At 41.5% G+C, this 18952-nt stretch overlaps 1 protein-coding gene across 1 annotated transcript in view; it reads left to right on the top strand.

Annotated features, from left to right (window-relative positions):
• LOC132819159 (dihydropyrimidine dehydrogenase [NADP(+)]-like) overlaps positions 1-18952 on the top strand; it is a 744611-nt gene that overhangs the window by 697505 nt on the left and 28154 nt on the right. Inside the window, exon 21 of the mRNA XM_060830572.1 lies at positions 10103-10246. Within this exon, the coding sequence (XP_060686555.1) occupies positions 10103-10246 (144 nt within the window). The remainder of the gene's footprint in view (positions 1-10102; positions 10247-18952) is intronic.

Here is an 18952-nt window from a genome sequence, read left to right on the forward strand (position 1 = left end):
AAAAAGATGAGAAAGGAAGTAAAAGAAAGCAATGAGCATCATGCCATCCTGCCCATCAGGTAGCCTTCGGTCGACGGCTGGTCTAGAGGCTTAGATTTGTTCCTGGCACTGTCCATGATCCTAGTCTGAGGTGAAGTCCGACAACTCAGAACAAAACTCTCTCTTAGACACCGTAACAAACAGGCAGTACAGAAAACAAGCCAACCTCAACACATACAGTAATATCCACAGGATTCATTCAAGGTCACGCAGCTCTTGAATATCATCAACAATTTTAGTTCTTCAGCAACTCCTACATAAGGGGCAAGTCAACTAGTCAGGGACAAAGCAGAGAACGAGGCAGGACTGATAAATTAAACTGCACTTATTACATTGCAAGAGGCCGAACAGGTAAGGCAGATGAACTCAGGGCATGATTGGGAACATAATTTTAGTTTTATTATTTGTTTAATGGTATAAATTACATAAGTTGTGTGTGTTAATATATACATTTATCTTTAAGTCAACAATATTATGTTCTGATAACGAGTAATGTGCAAAATCTGACTATCTATGCCAAACATTCATGGTTCATTTTGAAGTTTTCCTGATAACAACATCGTGTACGCTCATGTATCAATGTATTATGGGATTGTTTCTAAATAGATACAGGGCAGAAGTGGGTACTGCAGATGCTGGAAATCAGAGTCCAGATTAGAGTGGTGCTGGAAAAGCACAGCAGGTCATGCAGCACCTGAATGCTTTTCCAGCATCACTCTAATCTAAATTGATACAGCAAAGATACTACAAACTAGCTCCATCCACTTTGCAGAAGCTTTCTTTACTGATCTTAAAATTAAGTATGTAAATAATTTTGAAGCATTTAAGCATATGGTTAATATGGAAACCTTTTGCTGATAATGCTCTTGACAGGCACATTATGGTATTTTAATGTACCATCAATGTGATATTTTACCTTATGAGCATCTCATTTAGTAAAGAGTTGGCTGAGAATCAATTATGTTCACAGTGCTTTTTTTTCTTCAATGAAGGCTTCCCTGGTTTTTGTTCATACACATGCATCAGATGATTCATTATAGTGTCGACCTTTAACTAGCACCTAATACTTTTCAGAAGATGGAGAGAGTTTTTAACTGAAAATGTTCATTATCTACAGATGGGATGGATTTAGCACCTCTAGTGAGACCTAATACATCAGTGATGGGACCCAAGGGATAGGCTTGGCTAAAATAACCAACAATATCCGAACGTGCACATCTGTCACAAAAGCTGCTTTGATTCTTCTAAGTAAACAACAACAAACATGTATTGTGCTCTGTTTTTAAATCTTAAAATCTCTTGTATTGATATGGTGATTTTACCATTGTTAAATTTGCCAAAAAATAGCTGTTTTTGGTTGGTTGAAAATAGCTAGTAGTTAAGAATGCATCTGTAACATTTCTATACGTGTTTTTAAAATGAGCAAACTTGCTGACAAACCACCCTTCATGTTAGAAATTGTGCTAGACCTGATTGATGTACCTTTAATAAGTTTGCATATTCTCTAACATATGATACATTCTCAAGCCTTTAAATAATATTAGGAAACACTTTGATTCTTGCAAATCAGTTTTAACTCAGGCTGGCAATTATGTGATTGGCATGTGTCCAGATGGCCAATACTAGGAGGAGGTAGTTGGGTAGGTGAGGATTAGCAAGATTAGCCCTCAGAAGGTATGCTTGATAGGAAAGGCACTGATGGAATAAAATGGGGTAGTTAATGCTTATAATGAAATCAGCAGCGACTGCTATCACAGACCAGACCAGGCTCCCTCAAAATATTTTAAGTGGGTAGACTAGATCCTGACTTTTTCATATTTTAAAGGCAGATGTAAAGTGCTGTGTTCCACATGCAATTTGACTGGTCAAACTACTTGATGCTAAGTGAAACATAATTTAGTCAAACACTATAGTTAAAATACAGCAGAATTTAGAATAGTTTAACTGGAACACATAACAAATTAATAGATACAGTAACCATTACTAATTAACTACTCCAATATAAACACACTTGTTGGCAAAAAGGCAAATTTAGAAATCAGATTTTCTCACATGCAATGTCTGCAGTAGGAAGAGAAACCCCAGCTTCTAGCTGTAACCTAGAGAGGAGAGAAAGTAGCTTCTCCTTCTTCAAGACTCCAGCAGGTTCTGCTGAATGTAAAAGCGAAAGAAAAATTAGAAATCTTGGTCTATGAAAGCAGGTCACGCCCATCCAGGCTGCTTCTATTGCTTCAGCTTTTTTAAAAAAACCAAGACTTCACAAGCTGTTTACATTACCACAGATTGCTCTTCAATCTCTTTCTTTAAAAAAAGGACAAATTACACAGCTTCAGCAGACTGTCTGCAGACAAAGGGAAAATTATGCTTTTCTAAAAGGGGTCAGACCTGTTGCTCAGGGGAGTAATAACGTTGCATCTGAGGTGTGGATTTGGGATTACAGAGTACCCAAGAAGGAATAAATAAAAGGAGACTAGTTGCAGAAAATGTTGTCCTTGCTGGTGAAAAAGAATGATCAGCCTATGCCACTTTCAGTTCTTGCTGTGTTGGTGTGTATGTTACACCACAAATCAAGTTCTTTTTTAGAAATTTGATGAGGGTTACTGCCTCCACTACCCTTCCAGGTGCCACTAGCATTCTTTGGTAAAAAGTGCACCCCTTTACTCTCTTCCAATCTTTCAGTCAGCTATTTTAAATCTATGCCTCCAACTATTTGCTAAAGGAAATGGGACCTTGTTCTCCATTGTATTTAGACACCTCATAGACTTATATAGAGTCACAGAGTCATAGAGATGTACAACATGGAAACAGACCCTTTGGTCCAACTGGTCATTTGCCAGCACTTGGCCATATCCCTCTAAACCCTTCCTAGTCATACATCCATATGCCTTTTAAAGGTTGTAATTGTACCAGCCTCCACCACTTCCTCTGGCAGCTCATTCCATATATACACTACCCTCAATTTCCTTAATATACCTCAATTAAACCTCCGTTCAGCCTCCTCTGTTCTAACGAACTCAATCCCCATCCTTTGACTTTTTCCTGCAAGTTAACATTGTCCAATCCTACCAACATTCTGGAAAATTGCCTTTATACTTTCTCCAGGATCCTTCCTATAATATGGTGATCAGGACTGCACTCTTGTTGAAGTCTAATATTTTATACACTTTTAGCATAACTTTACAATTCTTACATGTTTTGTCTGAGCTAATACAGGCACTGTCCAGTGTGCTTTCTTACCCGCGTTATGTACGTCTTTTACTTCCTTCGAGATTCTGTGAGCATGCACTCTCCAACATCCCTCTCTACACTTCTCAGAATCCCACCAATTACTCTATCCTTTGTTTCTTGGTTTGCCCTTGTCAAATGCAGTAGCTCATGGATGTCTGGATTTAGTCAGGGTTTCTTGAAACATCTGAAGTGATCATTGGTCTCTTGCTGCAGTTCACTGTATCCTTACTCACCGTAAATCATACAGTTAATTTTTGTAATAGGTGCAGACTTCATAATCATGGCTCCATGTTTAGTCAAGTGTCAAAACCATTGTTGTAATACCATGGAAAGCAAATGACATAATATTCAGTCATCCATTCTAAATCACCTTGCAATTGTTTGAAAAAAATGTAATAATCACATTGTGCTTACTGTCACTGAGCCAATTTTGAATCCTGCATGCAATTTTCCTTTGATCACAAAGGCTTTTACTTTCCTAGCCAGTCTCTAATATGGGCTTTGTTAAAGCCTTATCAAAATCCATCAAGAATTGAATTGAATTGAATTTATTATCATGTGTCAAGATTAGAGTGATGCTGGAAAAGCACAGCAGGTCAGGTAGCATCCGAGAAACAGGCAAATCGACGTTTCAGGCAGGAGCTCCTGCCCAAGATGTTGATTTTCCTGCTCCTCAGATGCTGCCTGACCTGCTGTGCTTTTCCAGCACCACTCTAATCTGGTCTCTGATCTCCAGCATCTGCAGTCCTCACTTTCGCCTTATTGTCACGTGTACCGAGGCCCAGTGAAAAGCTTTGTCTTGCGAGCAATACAGGCAGATCACAGAGTTAAAAAGCATAGAAAATAATAGGTAAACAGCAGCAAAAACAAAAACACAGGTACAGGCGAATGTTGGGATGACACAGAAAACATCAAACGCAGAAAACATCAATCCTCTTTGTTACCTCTTAAAAATGTCAGGCATGGTTAACAAAGGAAATGTGACCTTTCCAGAATAGTCCATGCTGATGGAATTTCATTAATCTGGGCCCTTCTCAATGATGATTAAAGCCTCTGATTTTTCCCAATGACTTTCCCACCGCTGAGGTAAGGCTGGCTGTAATTGAGTTACATGGAGAGATTGTAGGCATTGGGACTGCTTTCATTGGTGAAGAGAAAGTTGCAAAGAAATTTGACAGAGGTATATGCAATCTTGAGGGGCCCGGACAAAATAGTTAGGGAAAAATATTTCCCATTTGTAGAAGGATCACAAGCAAGATGGCACAGAACTAAGGAAATTGGCAAAAAGAAAGGCATATGAGATAATCCCTTTTCACGCAGTCTGTGCTTGGAATCTGGAATGCACTGCCTGAGAATATGGTGGAACTAGGTTCAATCAAGGTGTTAGGAGGAAATTCAATTATTGTCTGAAAAGGAAGAATGTGTAGGGCTCGGGGGAAAGACTAGAGAGTAACACAAGAGAAATGGCTCTTTTTAAGAGGTGGTGCTGACACAGTGGGCTGATTGTTCTGTAACCATTCTGTGATCATGACTCAGTTGATTTTCTTCCCTTTTTAAACAACTGTGCAGGAGCAGTCCTCTAGCCCTTTGATATGATGCTTGTAGTCAGAGAAGTTTGGAAAACGATGGTCATAAGAGCATCTTTCGACATCCTTACCTAACAAAAATACATCCATTTCAATCCTAAAATCTTCAACTTTACCACGTTCCACTTCCTTTGGGCTTGACAGATTTCTAGATTCCCTTTACTGCATACAAAACAAATTGCTTCCTGATTTCACTCCTGAATTGACCAGTTCTCGTTTTAAGATCCAGTCCTTATTTTTCTGATTTCCTCTCCCGGACTGTCTTTCCGACTCCCTTTATTCGTGTCAAGATGTCCGAACAATGGATAGATTTTGTGGGACTTGATTCCCAAGGTATCAATAAAAACCACTAAATAGTATGCAATATTTAAATAATCTTGACACCATGATCTAGTCACTGTGTACCGTAATCCTGGGGCATCCTCACCTCAGTTTTAATAGTCGCCGTGATGTGGGGATATAAATGTTGGACTGGGTGGACAAATTCAGAAATCACATGACATTGGGTTATTGTCCAACAACTTGAAAGGGTTCAGAAAAGATTTACAAGGATGTTGCCAGGGTTGGAGGATCTGAACTACAGGGAGAGGCTGAACAGGCTGGGGCTGTTTTCCCTGGAGCGTCGAAGGCTGAGGGGTGACCTTATAGAGATTTACAAAATTATTTAGATTAGATTACTTACAGTGTGGAAACAGGCCCTTCGGCCCAACAAGTCCACACCGACCCGCACCCACCCATACCCCTACATTTACCCCTTACCTAACACAACAGGCAATTTAACATGGCCAATTCACCTGACCCGCACATCTTTGGACTGTGGGAGGAAACCGGAGCACCTGGAGGAAACCCACGCAGACACGGGGAGAACGTGCAAACTCCACACAGTCTGTCGCCTGAGTCGGGAATTGAACCCGGGTCTCAGGCGCTGTGAGGCAGCAGTGCTAACCACTGTGCCACCGTGCCACCCATTATGAGGGGCATGGATAGGATAAATAGACAAAGTCCTTTCCCTGGTGTCAGGGAGTCCAGAACTAGAGGGCATAGGTTTAGGGTGAGAGGGGAAAGATATAAAAGAGACCTAAGGGGCAACTTTTTCACGCAGAGGGTGGTATGTGTATGGAATGAGCTGCCAGAGGATTTGGTGGAGGCTGGTACGATTACGACATTTAAGAGACATTTGGATGGGTATAGGAATAGGAAGGGTTTGGAGGGATATGGGCCGGGTGCTGGCAGGTGGGATTAGATTGGGTTGGGATATCTGGTCTGCATGGTCGGGTTGGACCGAAGGGTCTGTTTCTGTGCTGTATATCTCTATGACTCTTAAGTTTATTTAAAATCACAAACTTTTGGAGCAAAGCCCCTTCGTCACCTGACAAAGGAGCAGCGCTCTGAAAGCTTGCGATTTTAAATAAACCTGTTGAACGATATCTGGTGTCAGGGGAAAGTGAGGACTGCAGATGCCGGAGAGTCAGAGTTGAAAAGTGCAGTGCTGGAAAAGCGCAGCAGGTCAGGCAGCATCCAAGGAGCAGGAGAGTCGATGTTTCATGCATAAGCTCTTCATAACCTGGCTCATGTGAGTTCTGACTCAGTTTTAATAAAGTGTGATAGTCTCTGATTCACTGCTATCAGCAACAGGGGGGATTGAATCTTGTCCCAGAAGCCTGAAGGCTATTGAATTATGTGGGGTGATGCTGTACAGAAACGCAGGCCTTCCCACCGCTGCCTGCATTAAGTTTAGTTGAGAAGTTAGACCTGCCGATTGTGTTGCTGATTAAAGCCCTTAAATGGTCAATTATGGACAGCCGAAGGGTCAAAAATAGAAATTGCTGAAAACGTGCAGCAGATCTGGCAGCATCTGTGGAGAGAAGTCAAAGTTCATATTTTGGGTCCATTGACCCTTCCTCAGCATGATCAAGGGACTTGCCTAGAGGTAGGGTGTTAGACAATAATAAGACATAGGAGCAGAAAAAGGCCATTCAGCCCATCAAATCAGCTTTGCTGTTCAGTGAGATTGTGGCTGATGTGATCATCCTCAACTCTGCCTTCCTGCTGGATTCCCGCAAGCCCTGATTCCCTTCCTGATTAAAAATCTGTCCATCCCAGCCTGGAATGTATTTAAGGACGCAGCCTCCCAGCCTTCCACAGATGCGTAACCTTCTAAGAGAAAAAAAAATCTCCAAATCTCTGCCTTAAATGTGAGACATTCCTTATTCTGAGATTATGGCCTCTGGTCACTGAGAGCCAATTATCTGCCTTTGCTTCTGATCCCCATGTCTGAGACACCCTCAAGCCCCAGAAGATATCCCCCATCCTTCTCAAAAGGCATTTTCCGGAGATCTTTGGTCCCACAATGTGAGGTTGAGGTGACAACTGTGGCCTTTTCATTGGCAATGCCAAATGCAAGATGTAACAGCTTCTTTTAGAATTAGATTTTGTTTTTTATTCATTCACGAGATGAGGGTGACACTGCCTAGGCAGCATTTATTCACCATCCCTAATTGCCCAGAGGGCAGTTAAGAATCAACCACATTGCAATGGGTCTGGAGTCATGTGTAGGCCACACCAGGTACGGATGGCGGTTTCCTTCCCTGAAGGATATGAGTGAACAAGATGGGGTTTTTCTGAAATTCATAAATGGATTCATGGCCATCATTAGATTCTCAATTCCAGATACTTTATTGAACTCAAATTCCACCACCTGCCCTAGTGGGATTCAAACCCAGATCCCCAGAATGTTATCTGGGTCTCTGGATTAACAGTGCAGCTATAATACCATGAAGCAAGCACCTTCTCTTTTACTGTCATATGCACTCAAGTCCAGGGATACAGGAGTACAGTGGAAAGTGGACAAAGTCCCCATCCTCCAGCACCATTTTAGGTACAGAAAACCAGAATTAGAAAAGAAAAACAACCATTTTGCTTACAAAACTGAAAGCAGAAATAAAAGAAACAGAGCAAAGAGGAAAAGAAAGCTTCCAGATCTTAAAGTCTTAACTCCGTGAAGGTAGGTGGGCCTCCTCTCAAGTCTCTGCCCTAGCAGGCCTCACTAGATGGGAATTCTGCCCCTAAGGGTTTTGATTTCAGGGAAAGGCCCACTAACTGCCCTCCAATCTGCCTGATTGGGGGAAGATACAGTGAGACCTGCTCTGAAAAGTCACAGCTCGTGTGTCTCAGCACCATCTTTGCAAGCAACCAAGACACCTGATGAAAACAGAAGAATTGCAGTAATTAACCGCAAGAAAGTTGCTGGTAATGTACAACATCAAATCACTGGCTTCCTGTCATTAACAGGGAATCTCTGCCTTACTTCCAGTCATCACAATCTTTCAGTAACACTTGCAATTTCAGCATGAGCAGAGCTATGGAAAAGCTGACTAGATTAAATTCATTCCCTGTATTGTGTAAAGCTGAATTCCCAGAAAAATAAGGCAGTCTGAGTTGGATCCATGCTGTTTTCAGCCCCATCACTAACCCACACTATCTACTGAATATAGGTGGTGGGGACAAAGGGGTTGGTGAATCTGTACTGTACTGATCTAACTCAAATTTCAAGATTAGTTTCTATTAGTTTTCAAACAAGAAGACCAAAATATACACCTTATGTTTTCAAGTTTATTACTAATCAATTTAAAGTGTTCTCAGCCTGTTGCTGGTGTAGCTGATGGAGATACTGGGGGAGCATAACACTAACATATTAAATTATTTAAAAGCCTTATGTAGGTGATGCGTTGAATGTTTTGTCTCTGGTTCAGACTACCCCTGGGGCTGCCCACTTCGACTGGCAGCAATTCTGAATCATTAATGAAACAATTTCAACCAAGTCCACATTGTGGACGGATTGATGCTCTGTCTCAGAGAGTAGCTACTCCATCACTGAGTTAACTGCAACTGATTCTGACCAGGACATTACTCCTCACTAGAAATCTACTGCATCTCTTTCAAGAACAAAATGTCGTCAATTTCACTTTCTGGTGGAGTCATTTGGAACCATGAAAAAGCAGCAATTTCGGTTCTTTTGCTCCTGTCGTAAATCCCCTTTTCCGACCTTCAGTAATAGCATTAAAGTGAAAAATCGCACAACACCAGGTTATAGTCCAATAGGTTTATTTCGAAGTACAAGCTTTCAGAATGCTGTTCCTTCATCAGGTAGCTCATGGGGCAGGATCATAGGACACAGGATTCAAAGTAAAAGATCAAAGTGTCAAATAACTGATGTGATATATTAAACAAACCTAGAGTGCTGTTAAGTCTTTAATCACTTAGAATGGGCATGCAGGTTTCGATTGCGTATATGTAAACCTCAGAACTTATTTCAAGTCACAGTCCTGAGATAACTTAAGGTTTTGTAAAAAAAAAGTGACATTTCAGCTGAGACAATACATTAAAGATGTGAAGTTAGTGTCAGTCTGTATCCCAACCTTGAGTCAAATTGGTTCTATTTCCAAAGTAGGAATTTATTAAATGTCACATGGACTGATGGCCTACGGATGGTGTATTTTATGAACAAAGTATAATGTATCTGCAAATGTAAATGTGTGTGTGTAGTATGGGGGAGTCACCTGTAGTGTGACATGAACCCAAGGTCTAAGTTGAGGCCATACTCAAGAGTACCAAACTTGGCTAACAGCCTCTGCTTGGCCACTCTGCATTGTTGCTTATCCCACAATCCGCCTTGGAGGACAATCACCCAAAGATCCAAAGGCAAATGTCCTTGACCGCTGTTAAGTGATTAAAGACTTAACAGCAGTCTAGGTTTATTCAATATATCACATCGGTTGTATGACACTTTGATCTTTTACTACCAATTCTGTGTCCTATGATCCTGCCTTACTCACTACCTGACAAAGGAGCAGTGTTCCAAAAGCTAGTGCTTCCATATAAAGCTGTTGGACGAGAATGTGGTGTTGTGTGATTTTTGACTTTGTCCACCCCAGTCCAACACCAGCTCCTCCAAAGTGAACAAAGCAGCATGTTGAAACCGAGACAAGGTAAATAAAATGCAGCCTTTTGAATTTTCTAATCTCCATTATTGTTTAATTTTTTAAGTTATAAACATGTTCTGAGGAAGGGTCACTCAACCCGAAAATCTAACTGATTTCTTTCCACAGTTGCTGCAAGACCTGCTGCATTTTTCCAGCAATCTCCATTTTTGCTATAAACATATGCTCATTATCAGGATCAGGATAAGTGTAAAGGGTCTTACGGAACAAAACTAATAATATCATTTTCTCTTGATGGCTATTTTTCAGCATTTGCCTAGTTTTGGCCCTTACCTGGAACAACGTAAAAAGATTATAACAGAACATAAACTGAAACAAAAGGAGCTGAATGAGGTGGTGCAGGAAGCTGATGAAGGACCATATACCGTCAAGAAACCCATTCCAAAGGTTCAGGTAATAAGACTAATGATAGTTAAAACCTTCAGATAAATCACACCTTTAACATGAAAGACAAAAACACAACATGCTTCACAGAGACATATGGAAAAAATTGAATGGCAAGCCAAAAAACAAGGTGTTAGAAGGTGATGACCAAAAGTCTGCTGGATGAGCCAGGTTTTACACAGCATCTAAAAAGAAAAGAGGCAGATAGAGGAGTTTAAGAAGAGAGTGCTGAAAGGATGAACTGAGCTGACTGAAGGTATCACTGTCAACATCAGGGCAAAAGAAGTGGTGATTGTACAAATTCAAAGCAGAGGTGTGGAGAGATATGACTGGAGATTTCAATGAAAGTGTGATGTAAGAGCTTATAGGGATTTAAATACAAGTGTGAGAATTTTAAATTTGAAATCACAGGCAATTGGTGTAGGTCCACAAAGACTTGGGTAATAAGTGAGCTGGACGTGATGGTACTTGGGGTACAAAATACAGAATTATAGATCATCTGAAGTTTATGGAAGTACAGATTGGTCAGGAATACAATGGATTAAGTAATTCAGTGACAGAAGCATGAATTAGAATTTCTGCTGAATATAGTTCAAGGCACAAACAGATACAACTGTTGTTACAGAGGTGAGTGTAAGCAGTATTTAATATGGAGAGGATCAGAAATCAGAAACATGTCTCAGGATTTAATAGGACACCAAGATGATCAGCAATCTGGTTTAGCCTGGTAGGTTAGGCAGAAGGGTACAAAGTTTGTTGGAGGCAAATTCAATGGTTTTGTCCATACTAACACTTAACTGGACAACACTAAGAGGGTGGAGTGGTCAAGAGAGGAGATGGAAAGTTGGAAACACCTCTTTGTCTTGGCTGCAAATGAGAGACATAGCCATGAGTAAGTTGGAGCTATTTTTTTTAATCCTTGGAGGCATGTACATTATGGAGATTAGAAAGAATGCCTAAGTGTGGAAAATCCTGATTGTAGTCAGACCAGTAATCCCACTGAACTGGAAAACATAGCAGACATGTTGGTAGAAGATGGTGTGGTCAATCATATGAAAGATAGTCAAGTCACATTCATAGATAATATCAAATATGAGTTTGGTTGGCACAGTTTTAAAAGTACAATTCTGTTTGGAGATTTTGATAGAATTATCTGGAAAGAATTTGGAAAGAATGCATCCAAGACTCTTGAGAAGAAAGTGAGACATGAAATCAGGCAATAATTTGCAAGTACAAAAGGATGAAAAATGAATTGCTTGAAGAGCTGGCTGATAATATCAATGCTTTATGTTGCAGGCCAGCAAAAAGAGAAGTTGCTTTGTTAGCACTTTCATAGTTCATAAATATATTCTAATGATTATTCAAGAGGGCAGAGGAGACAAAGATAAGAAAGCAATTGAGAACAGAAAACAAAATGACAGGAGTTACATTTGCTCTCCAAAATGAAACTGCAGTCAGACATGGATTTGGCAGAGGAGTGTTGTCCAAATAGATATGTCTCAGATGTAAACAGAAGATTTCCTTCCTGATTTCAAGTACAAGTAGTTCTTCAATAACGCAATGGTTATGTTGTTGTGCAACCCCATATTATAGAAAAATCGCACTTTAGAAACAGCACTTGTTGGCCATGTAATCATGGTACAGCCAACATACCTTGTAAAGGTTTGTGCTTCAGAAACAGAATCCCTAATTTATCAATCGTGTTACAGCGAATTTGTGTTAATGAAATGTGCATTATTGCAAAACGATGATATAAACAAGGACTGCAGATGCTGGAAACCAGAGTCTAGATTAGAGTGGTGCTGGAAAAGCACAGTAGGTCAGGCAGCATCCGAGGAGCAGGAGGAGGAGGAGGATATCTTATGGTCTTATGGCCTTAGAGTTAATATAGTGCAATAAGTATAACATTCAGATATACAAGTAGTAACATCCTTGCCACACAAGCTAGGTAATGATCATCTCCAACAAAAGAGAATCTGACCATCTCACCATGTTAATCAATTATATTTCCTTTGCTATTCCTCCACCTGTCACATCCTGATGGTCACCTTTGGCAAGAGACTGAACTGAACGAGTCACATAAATTTGGTGGCAAGAGAATTCAGAAGCTCCTTAGTTTGCAAAGCCTCCCTTTACCAGAAGGTAGAAGAGTGGTGGTATACTCTGCTTGCATGGATGAATACAATTCCAACAATATTCAAGAAGTATGGCATTGTTCAGGACATTTTATTGGCCCTGATCCATCAGGTTAAATATTCACTCAATGCATCACTGGCACAGGGTGGCTGCAATGTACACTATGGACAAGATGCACGAGAGCAGCTCACCAAGGGTCCTCTGATGAGATCTTCCAAAACTCATTCTGTCCCATCTCAGTCAATGGCATGACCCTAGGAGCATTGATATATAGAGGGACCCTGGGATGCAAGTTCATAGCTCCTTGAAAAAGTAGACAAGGTGGTCAAGAAGGTAGACCGTATGTGCCTATCCAAGAGTCACTTAAATACCTTTTATGTATCTGACTCTACTAACATACTGCATTCTATCCACCAACCACTCTCTTTGTTAAGAACCTACCTCTGACACCTCCCCAAACCTTCCTCCAGTCACCTTAAAATTATGCCCCCTCATGATGGTCATTTCCACCCGAGGAAAATGTCTCTATCAATGCCTCTCATCATCTTGTACACCTCCATCAAGTCACCTCTCATCCTTCGTCAATCCAGTGAGAAAAGCCCTAGCTACCTCAACCTTTCCTCATATGGTATGTTGTCCAGTCCAGGCAGCATCCTGGTAAATTTCCTCAGCACTCTCTCTAAGGCTTCCAAATCCTTCCTATAATGAAGCAACCAGCGCTGAACACAATATTCCAAATGTGGTCTAACCAGGGCTTTATGGAACTGCAGCATAACTCACAGCTCTTAAAATCAACCTCTCTGCTAATGAAAGCCAACACACCATACGCCTTCTTAACAAAACTATAAATTTGGTGGCAACTTTGAGGGATCTATGGGCATGGACTACAAGATCCCTCTGTTCCTCCACACTACAAGAATCCTGCCTTTAACCCTGTAATCTGCACTTAAATTCAACCTTCCAAAATGAATCGTACAGTCATAGAGTCATAGAGATGTACAACACGGAACAGATCCTATGGTCCAACGCGTCCATGATGACCAGATATCCCAACACAATCTAGTCCCACCTGTCAGCACCTGGCCCATTTCCCTTCAAACCCTTCCTATTCATACACCCATCCAAATGCCTCTTAAATGTTGCAATTGTATCAGCCTCCACCACTTCCTCTGGCAGCTCATTCCATACATGTACCACCCTCTGCGTGAAAAAGTTGCCGCTTACATCTCTTTTATATCTTTCCCCTCTCACCCTAAAACTATGCCCTCCAGCTCTGGACTCCTCCACACAGGGAAAACACTTTGTTGATATACCCTATCCATGCCCCTCATAATTTTGTAAACTCTATAAAGTCACTCCTCAGCCTCTGACGTTCCAAGGAAAACAGCCCCAGCCTGTTCGGCCTCTCCCTGTAGCTCAATCCCTCTGAACCTGCGACATCCTTGTAAATCTTTTCTGGACCCTTTCAAGTTTCACAACATCTTTCTGATAGGAAGGAGACCAGAATTGCACACAATATTCCAACAGTGGCCTGACCAATGTCCTGTATAGCCGCAACATGACCTCCCAACTCCTATACTGAGTACTCTGACCAGTAAAGGAAAGCATACCAAACGCCTTCTTCATTATCCTATCTACCTGCGACTCCACTTTCCAGGAGCTAAAAACCTGCACTCCAAGGTCTCTTTGTTCAGCAAAACTCCATAGGACCTTACAATTAAGTGTAAAAATCCTGCTAAGATATGCTTTCCCAAAATGCAGCATCCCACATTTGTCTAAGATAAATTCCATCTGCCACTTCTCTGCCAAATGGCCCATCTGATCAAGATCCCATTGTAATCTGAGATAACCTTCTTCGCTGTCCAATACACAGCCAATTTTGGTGTCACTTGCAAACTTACTAACTATACCTCTTATGCTCACATCCAAATCATTTATATAAATGACAAAAAGTAGAGGACTCAGCACTAATCCTTGCGGCACTCCACTGGTCACAGGCCTCCAGTCTGAAAAACAACCCTCCACCACCACCCTCTGTCTTCTACCTTTGAGCCAGTTCTGTATCCAAATGGCTAGTTCTCCCTGTATTCCATGAGATCTAACCTTGCTAACCAATCTACCATGGGGAACCTTGTCGAATGCCTTACTGAATTCCACATAGATCACACCCACCGTCCTGCACTCATTAATCATCTTTGTTACTTTTTCAAAAAATCAATCAAGCTTGTTAGACATGATTTCCCACGCACAAAGTCATGTTGATTATCCCTAATCAGTCCTTGCCTTTCCAAATACATGTACATCCTGTCCCTCAGGATTCCCTCCAACAATCGGGTGACCTTATAGAGGTTTACAAAATTATGAGGGGCATGGATAGGATAAATAGGCAAAGTCTTTTCTCTGGGGTCGGGGAGTCCAGAACTAGAGGACATCGGTTTAGGGTGAGAGGAGAACGAAGTACGGGGCAACCTTTTGATGCAGAGGGTGATACGTGTATGGAATGCACTGCAAGAGGATGTGTTGGAGGCTGGTACAATTGCAACATTTAAGAGGCATTTGGATGGATATACGAATAGGAAGGGTTTGGAGGAATATGGGCCGGGTGCTGGCAGGTGGGACTAGATTGAATTGGGATATCTGGTCAGCATGGACGGGTTGGACCGAAAGGTCTGTTTCCATGCTGTACATCTCTATGACTTTATGGCACACCTGATCAGGTCCTGGGGGTTTATCCACTTTTATACGTTTCAAGACATCCAGCATTTCCTCCTCTGTAATATGGACATTTTTCAAGATTTCACCATCTATTTCCTTACATCTAAATCTTCCATGTCCTTTCCACAGCAAATAGTGATGCAAAATACTCGTTTAGTGTTTCCCCCATTTTCTGTGGCTCCACACAAAGGCCATCTTGCTGATCTTTGAGAGGCCCTATTCTCTCCCTAGTTATCCTTTTGTCCTAGTGTATTTGTAAAACACCTTTGGATTCTCCTTAATTCTATTGTCAAAGCAATCTCATGCCCCCTTTTTGCCCTCCTGATTTCTCTCTTAAGTATACTCCTACTGCCTTGATACTCTTCTAAGAATTCACTCAATCTATCCTGTCTATACCTGACATATGCTTCCTTCTTTATCTTAACCAAAACCTCAATTTCTTTAGTCATCCAGCATTCCCTATACCTACCAGCCTTTCTTTTCACCCTAACAGGAATATGCTTTCTCTGGACTCTCATTATCTAATTTCTGAAAGCTTCCCATTTTCCACCCGTCCCTTTACATACACTCACACTTTTCCAGGCTGAATTCCATCTGTCCTATTGCAATGTCCTACTGCAACCTAAAACTAACCTCCACTCTATCCAAACCTCCATCAATGTTTGTGTAATAGGCAAACTTGCTAACCCACCCTTCCACATCCTCGTCCTAGTCATTTATAAAAATCACAAGGAGCAGAGGTCCCAGAACAAACCCGTGCAGAACACCACTGGTCACTGAGCTCCAGGCTGAATACTTTCCATCTGCTACTAATCTCTGTCTTCTATGAGCCAGCCAATTCTGTATCTGGAAAGCCAGATTTACCTGTGTCACATGCTTCTTACTTTCTGAATGAGTCTATAATGGGAAACCTTATCAAATCCCACGCTAAAATCCATATACACCACATCCATTGCTATACCTTCATCAATGTATTTTGTCATATCTTCAATGAATTCAATAAGACCTGCCCCTCACAAAACCATGCTGACTATCCCTAATCAAGCTATGCTTTTCCGAATAATCAGAAATTCTGTCTCTCAGAATCCTCTCCAATAATCCTCTCCAATAACTTGCCCACCACCAACGTAAGACTGATTGGTCTGTAATTCTCAGGGTATCCCGATTGCCTTCCTTGAACAAGGAAATAACATTTACCACCCTCCAATCATCTGGCACTACTCCAGTGAACAGTGAGAACGCAAAGGTCATCACCAAAGATGCAGCGATCTTTTCTCTTGCTTCCTATAAGAACACTAGTATATCCCATCCGGCCCAGGAGACTTATCTATCCTCATGTTTTTCAGAATTTTCAGCACATCCTCCTTTCTAACATCAACCTGTTCCAGTATATCAGTCTGCTTCATGCCATTCTCAGAAGCCTCAAGGTCTCTCTCAGTACATAGAACATAGAACATTACAGCGCAGTACAGGCCCTTCGGCCCTCAATGTTGCGCCGCCCTGTCATACCAATCTGAAGCCCATCCCACCCACACTATTCCATGTACGTCCATATGCCTGTCCAATGACAACTTAAATGCACTTAAACTTGGCGAATCTACTACCGTTGCAGGCAAAGCATTCCATACCCTTACTACTCTCGGAGTAAAGAAACTACCTCTGACATCTGTCTTATACCTATCTCCCTCACTTTAACATTATGTTCCCTCATGTTTACCATTCCCATACTTGGAAAAAGACTCTCCCTGTCCACCCTATCTAACCCTCTGATTATCTTGTATGTCTCGTCACCTCTCAACCTTCTTCTCTCTAACAAGAACAGCCTCAAGACCCTCAGCCTTTCCTCGTAAGACATTCCTTCCATACCAGGCAACATCCTAGTAAATCTCCTCTGCACCCTTTCCAAAGCTTCCATATCCTTCTTATAATGTGGTGACCAGAACTGTACACAATACTACAAGTGTGGCCGTACCAGAGCTTTGTACAGCTGCAGCGTAACCTCCTGGTTCCGGAACTCAATCACTCTATTAATAAAGGCCAAAACACTGTATGCCTTCTTAACAACTCTGTCAATCTGGGTGGCAACTTTCAAGGATCTGTGTACATGGACACCGAGATCTCTCTGCTCATCTGCACTCCCAAGAATCTTATCATTAGCCCAATACTTTGCATTCTGATTACTCCATCCAAAGTGTATCACCTCACACTTGTCCACATTAAACTCCATTTGCCACCTCTCAGCCCAGCTCTGCATCCTATCTGTCTCTCTGCAACCTACTACATCCTTTGTCACTATCCACAACTCCACTGACCTTAGTGTTGTCCGCAAATTTACTAACCCACCCTTCCAAGCCCACATCCAGGTCATTTATAAAAGTGACGAACAGCAGTGGACCCAACACCGACCTTTGCAGGAGGCCACTAGTAACTAGACACCAAGATGAACATGTTCCATCAACTACAATTCTCTGTTTTTTTTCAGCAAGCCAATTACTGATCCAAACTGCTATGTCTCCCACAATCCCATTCCTCCGCATTTTGTATAATAGCCTACTGTGGGGAACCTTATCGAACGCCTTGCTGAAATCCATATACACCACATCAACCGGTTTACTCTTGTCTACCTGTTTGGTCACTTTGTCAAAAAAGTCAACAAGATTCATTAGGCACGACTTACCCTTCACAAAACTGTGCTAACTGTCCCTGATCAGATTATTCTTTTCTAGATGGTTATAAATCCTATCTCTTATCACCTTTTCCAACACTTTACCAACAACTGAAGTGAGACTCACTGGTCTGTAAATACCACGGTTGTCTCTACGACCCTTTTTGAACAAGGGAACCACATTTGCTATCCTCCAGTCTTCAGGAACTATTCCTGTAGACAATGATGATTTGAAGATCAATGCCAAAGGCTCGGCAGTCTCTTCACTTGCTTCCCAGAGGGTCCTAAGATAGATCCCATCTGGCTCAGGGGACTTGTCTATTTTCACACTCTGCAGTATTTCTAATACCTCTTCCTTTTGAACCTCAATCTCTTCTAGTCTAGATGCAAGTATCTCTGTATCTTCCTCACCAACATTTTCATTTTCTATAGTGAACACTGTCAAAAATATTTATTTAGTGCTTCCCCTATCTCCTCTGACTCCACACACAACTTCCCACTATTATCCATGATTGGCCCTAATTTAACTCTCGTCATTCTTTTATTTCTGACATACCTATGGAAAGCCTTCCACCAACAACTTCTCATGTCTCCTTCTGGCTCTTCTGAGCTCTCTTTTTAGGTCTTTCCTGACTTCCTTGTAACCCTCAAGTACCCTAACTGAGTTTTTACATTTTGTCCTAACGTAAGCTGCCCTTCTTCATCTTGACCAGGAATTCCACTTCCTTAGTAAACCACAGCTCACGTGTTCTATATCTTCCTCCCTGCCTGACAGGTACATACTTAGTACACAGAAGCTTTTCCTTGAATAAGCTCCACATTTTTAATGTGCTCTTCCCCTGCAATTTCCTTCCCCATTCTACTCTTCCTAAATATTTCCTAATTGCATCATAATTTCCCTTCCCCCAGCTGTAACTCTTGCTCAGTGGAGTATACCTATCCCTTTCCATCAGTAAAGTAAACCTGACAGAATTGTGATCGCTGTCTCCAAAGTGCTCACCTACTTCCAAATCTAACATTTGGCCAGGCTCGTTACCCAGTACTAAATCTAAAGTGGCTTCGCCCCTTGTAGACCTGTCCACACACTGTGTCAGGAAGCCCTCCTGCACACACTGGACAAAAACTGATCCATCTATAGTACTCATACTGTAGTGATCCCAGTCAATATTTGGATAGTTGAACTCCCCCATGACAACTAC

Source organism: Hemiscyllium ocellatum, chromosome 9 (genome assembly GCF_020745735.1).
Source record: "Hemiscyllium ocellatum isolate sHemOce1 chromosome 9, sHemOce1.pat.X.cur, whole genome shotgun sequence".
Classification (NCBI taxonomy): domain Eukaryota; kingdom Metazoa; phylum Chordata; class Chondrichthyes; order Orectolobiformes; family Hemiscylliidae; genus Hemiscyllium; species Hemiscyllium ocellatum.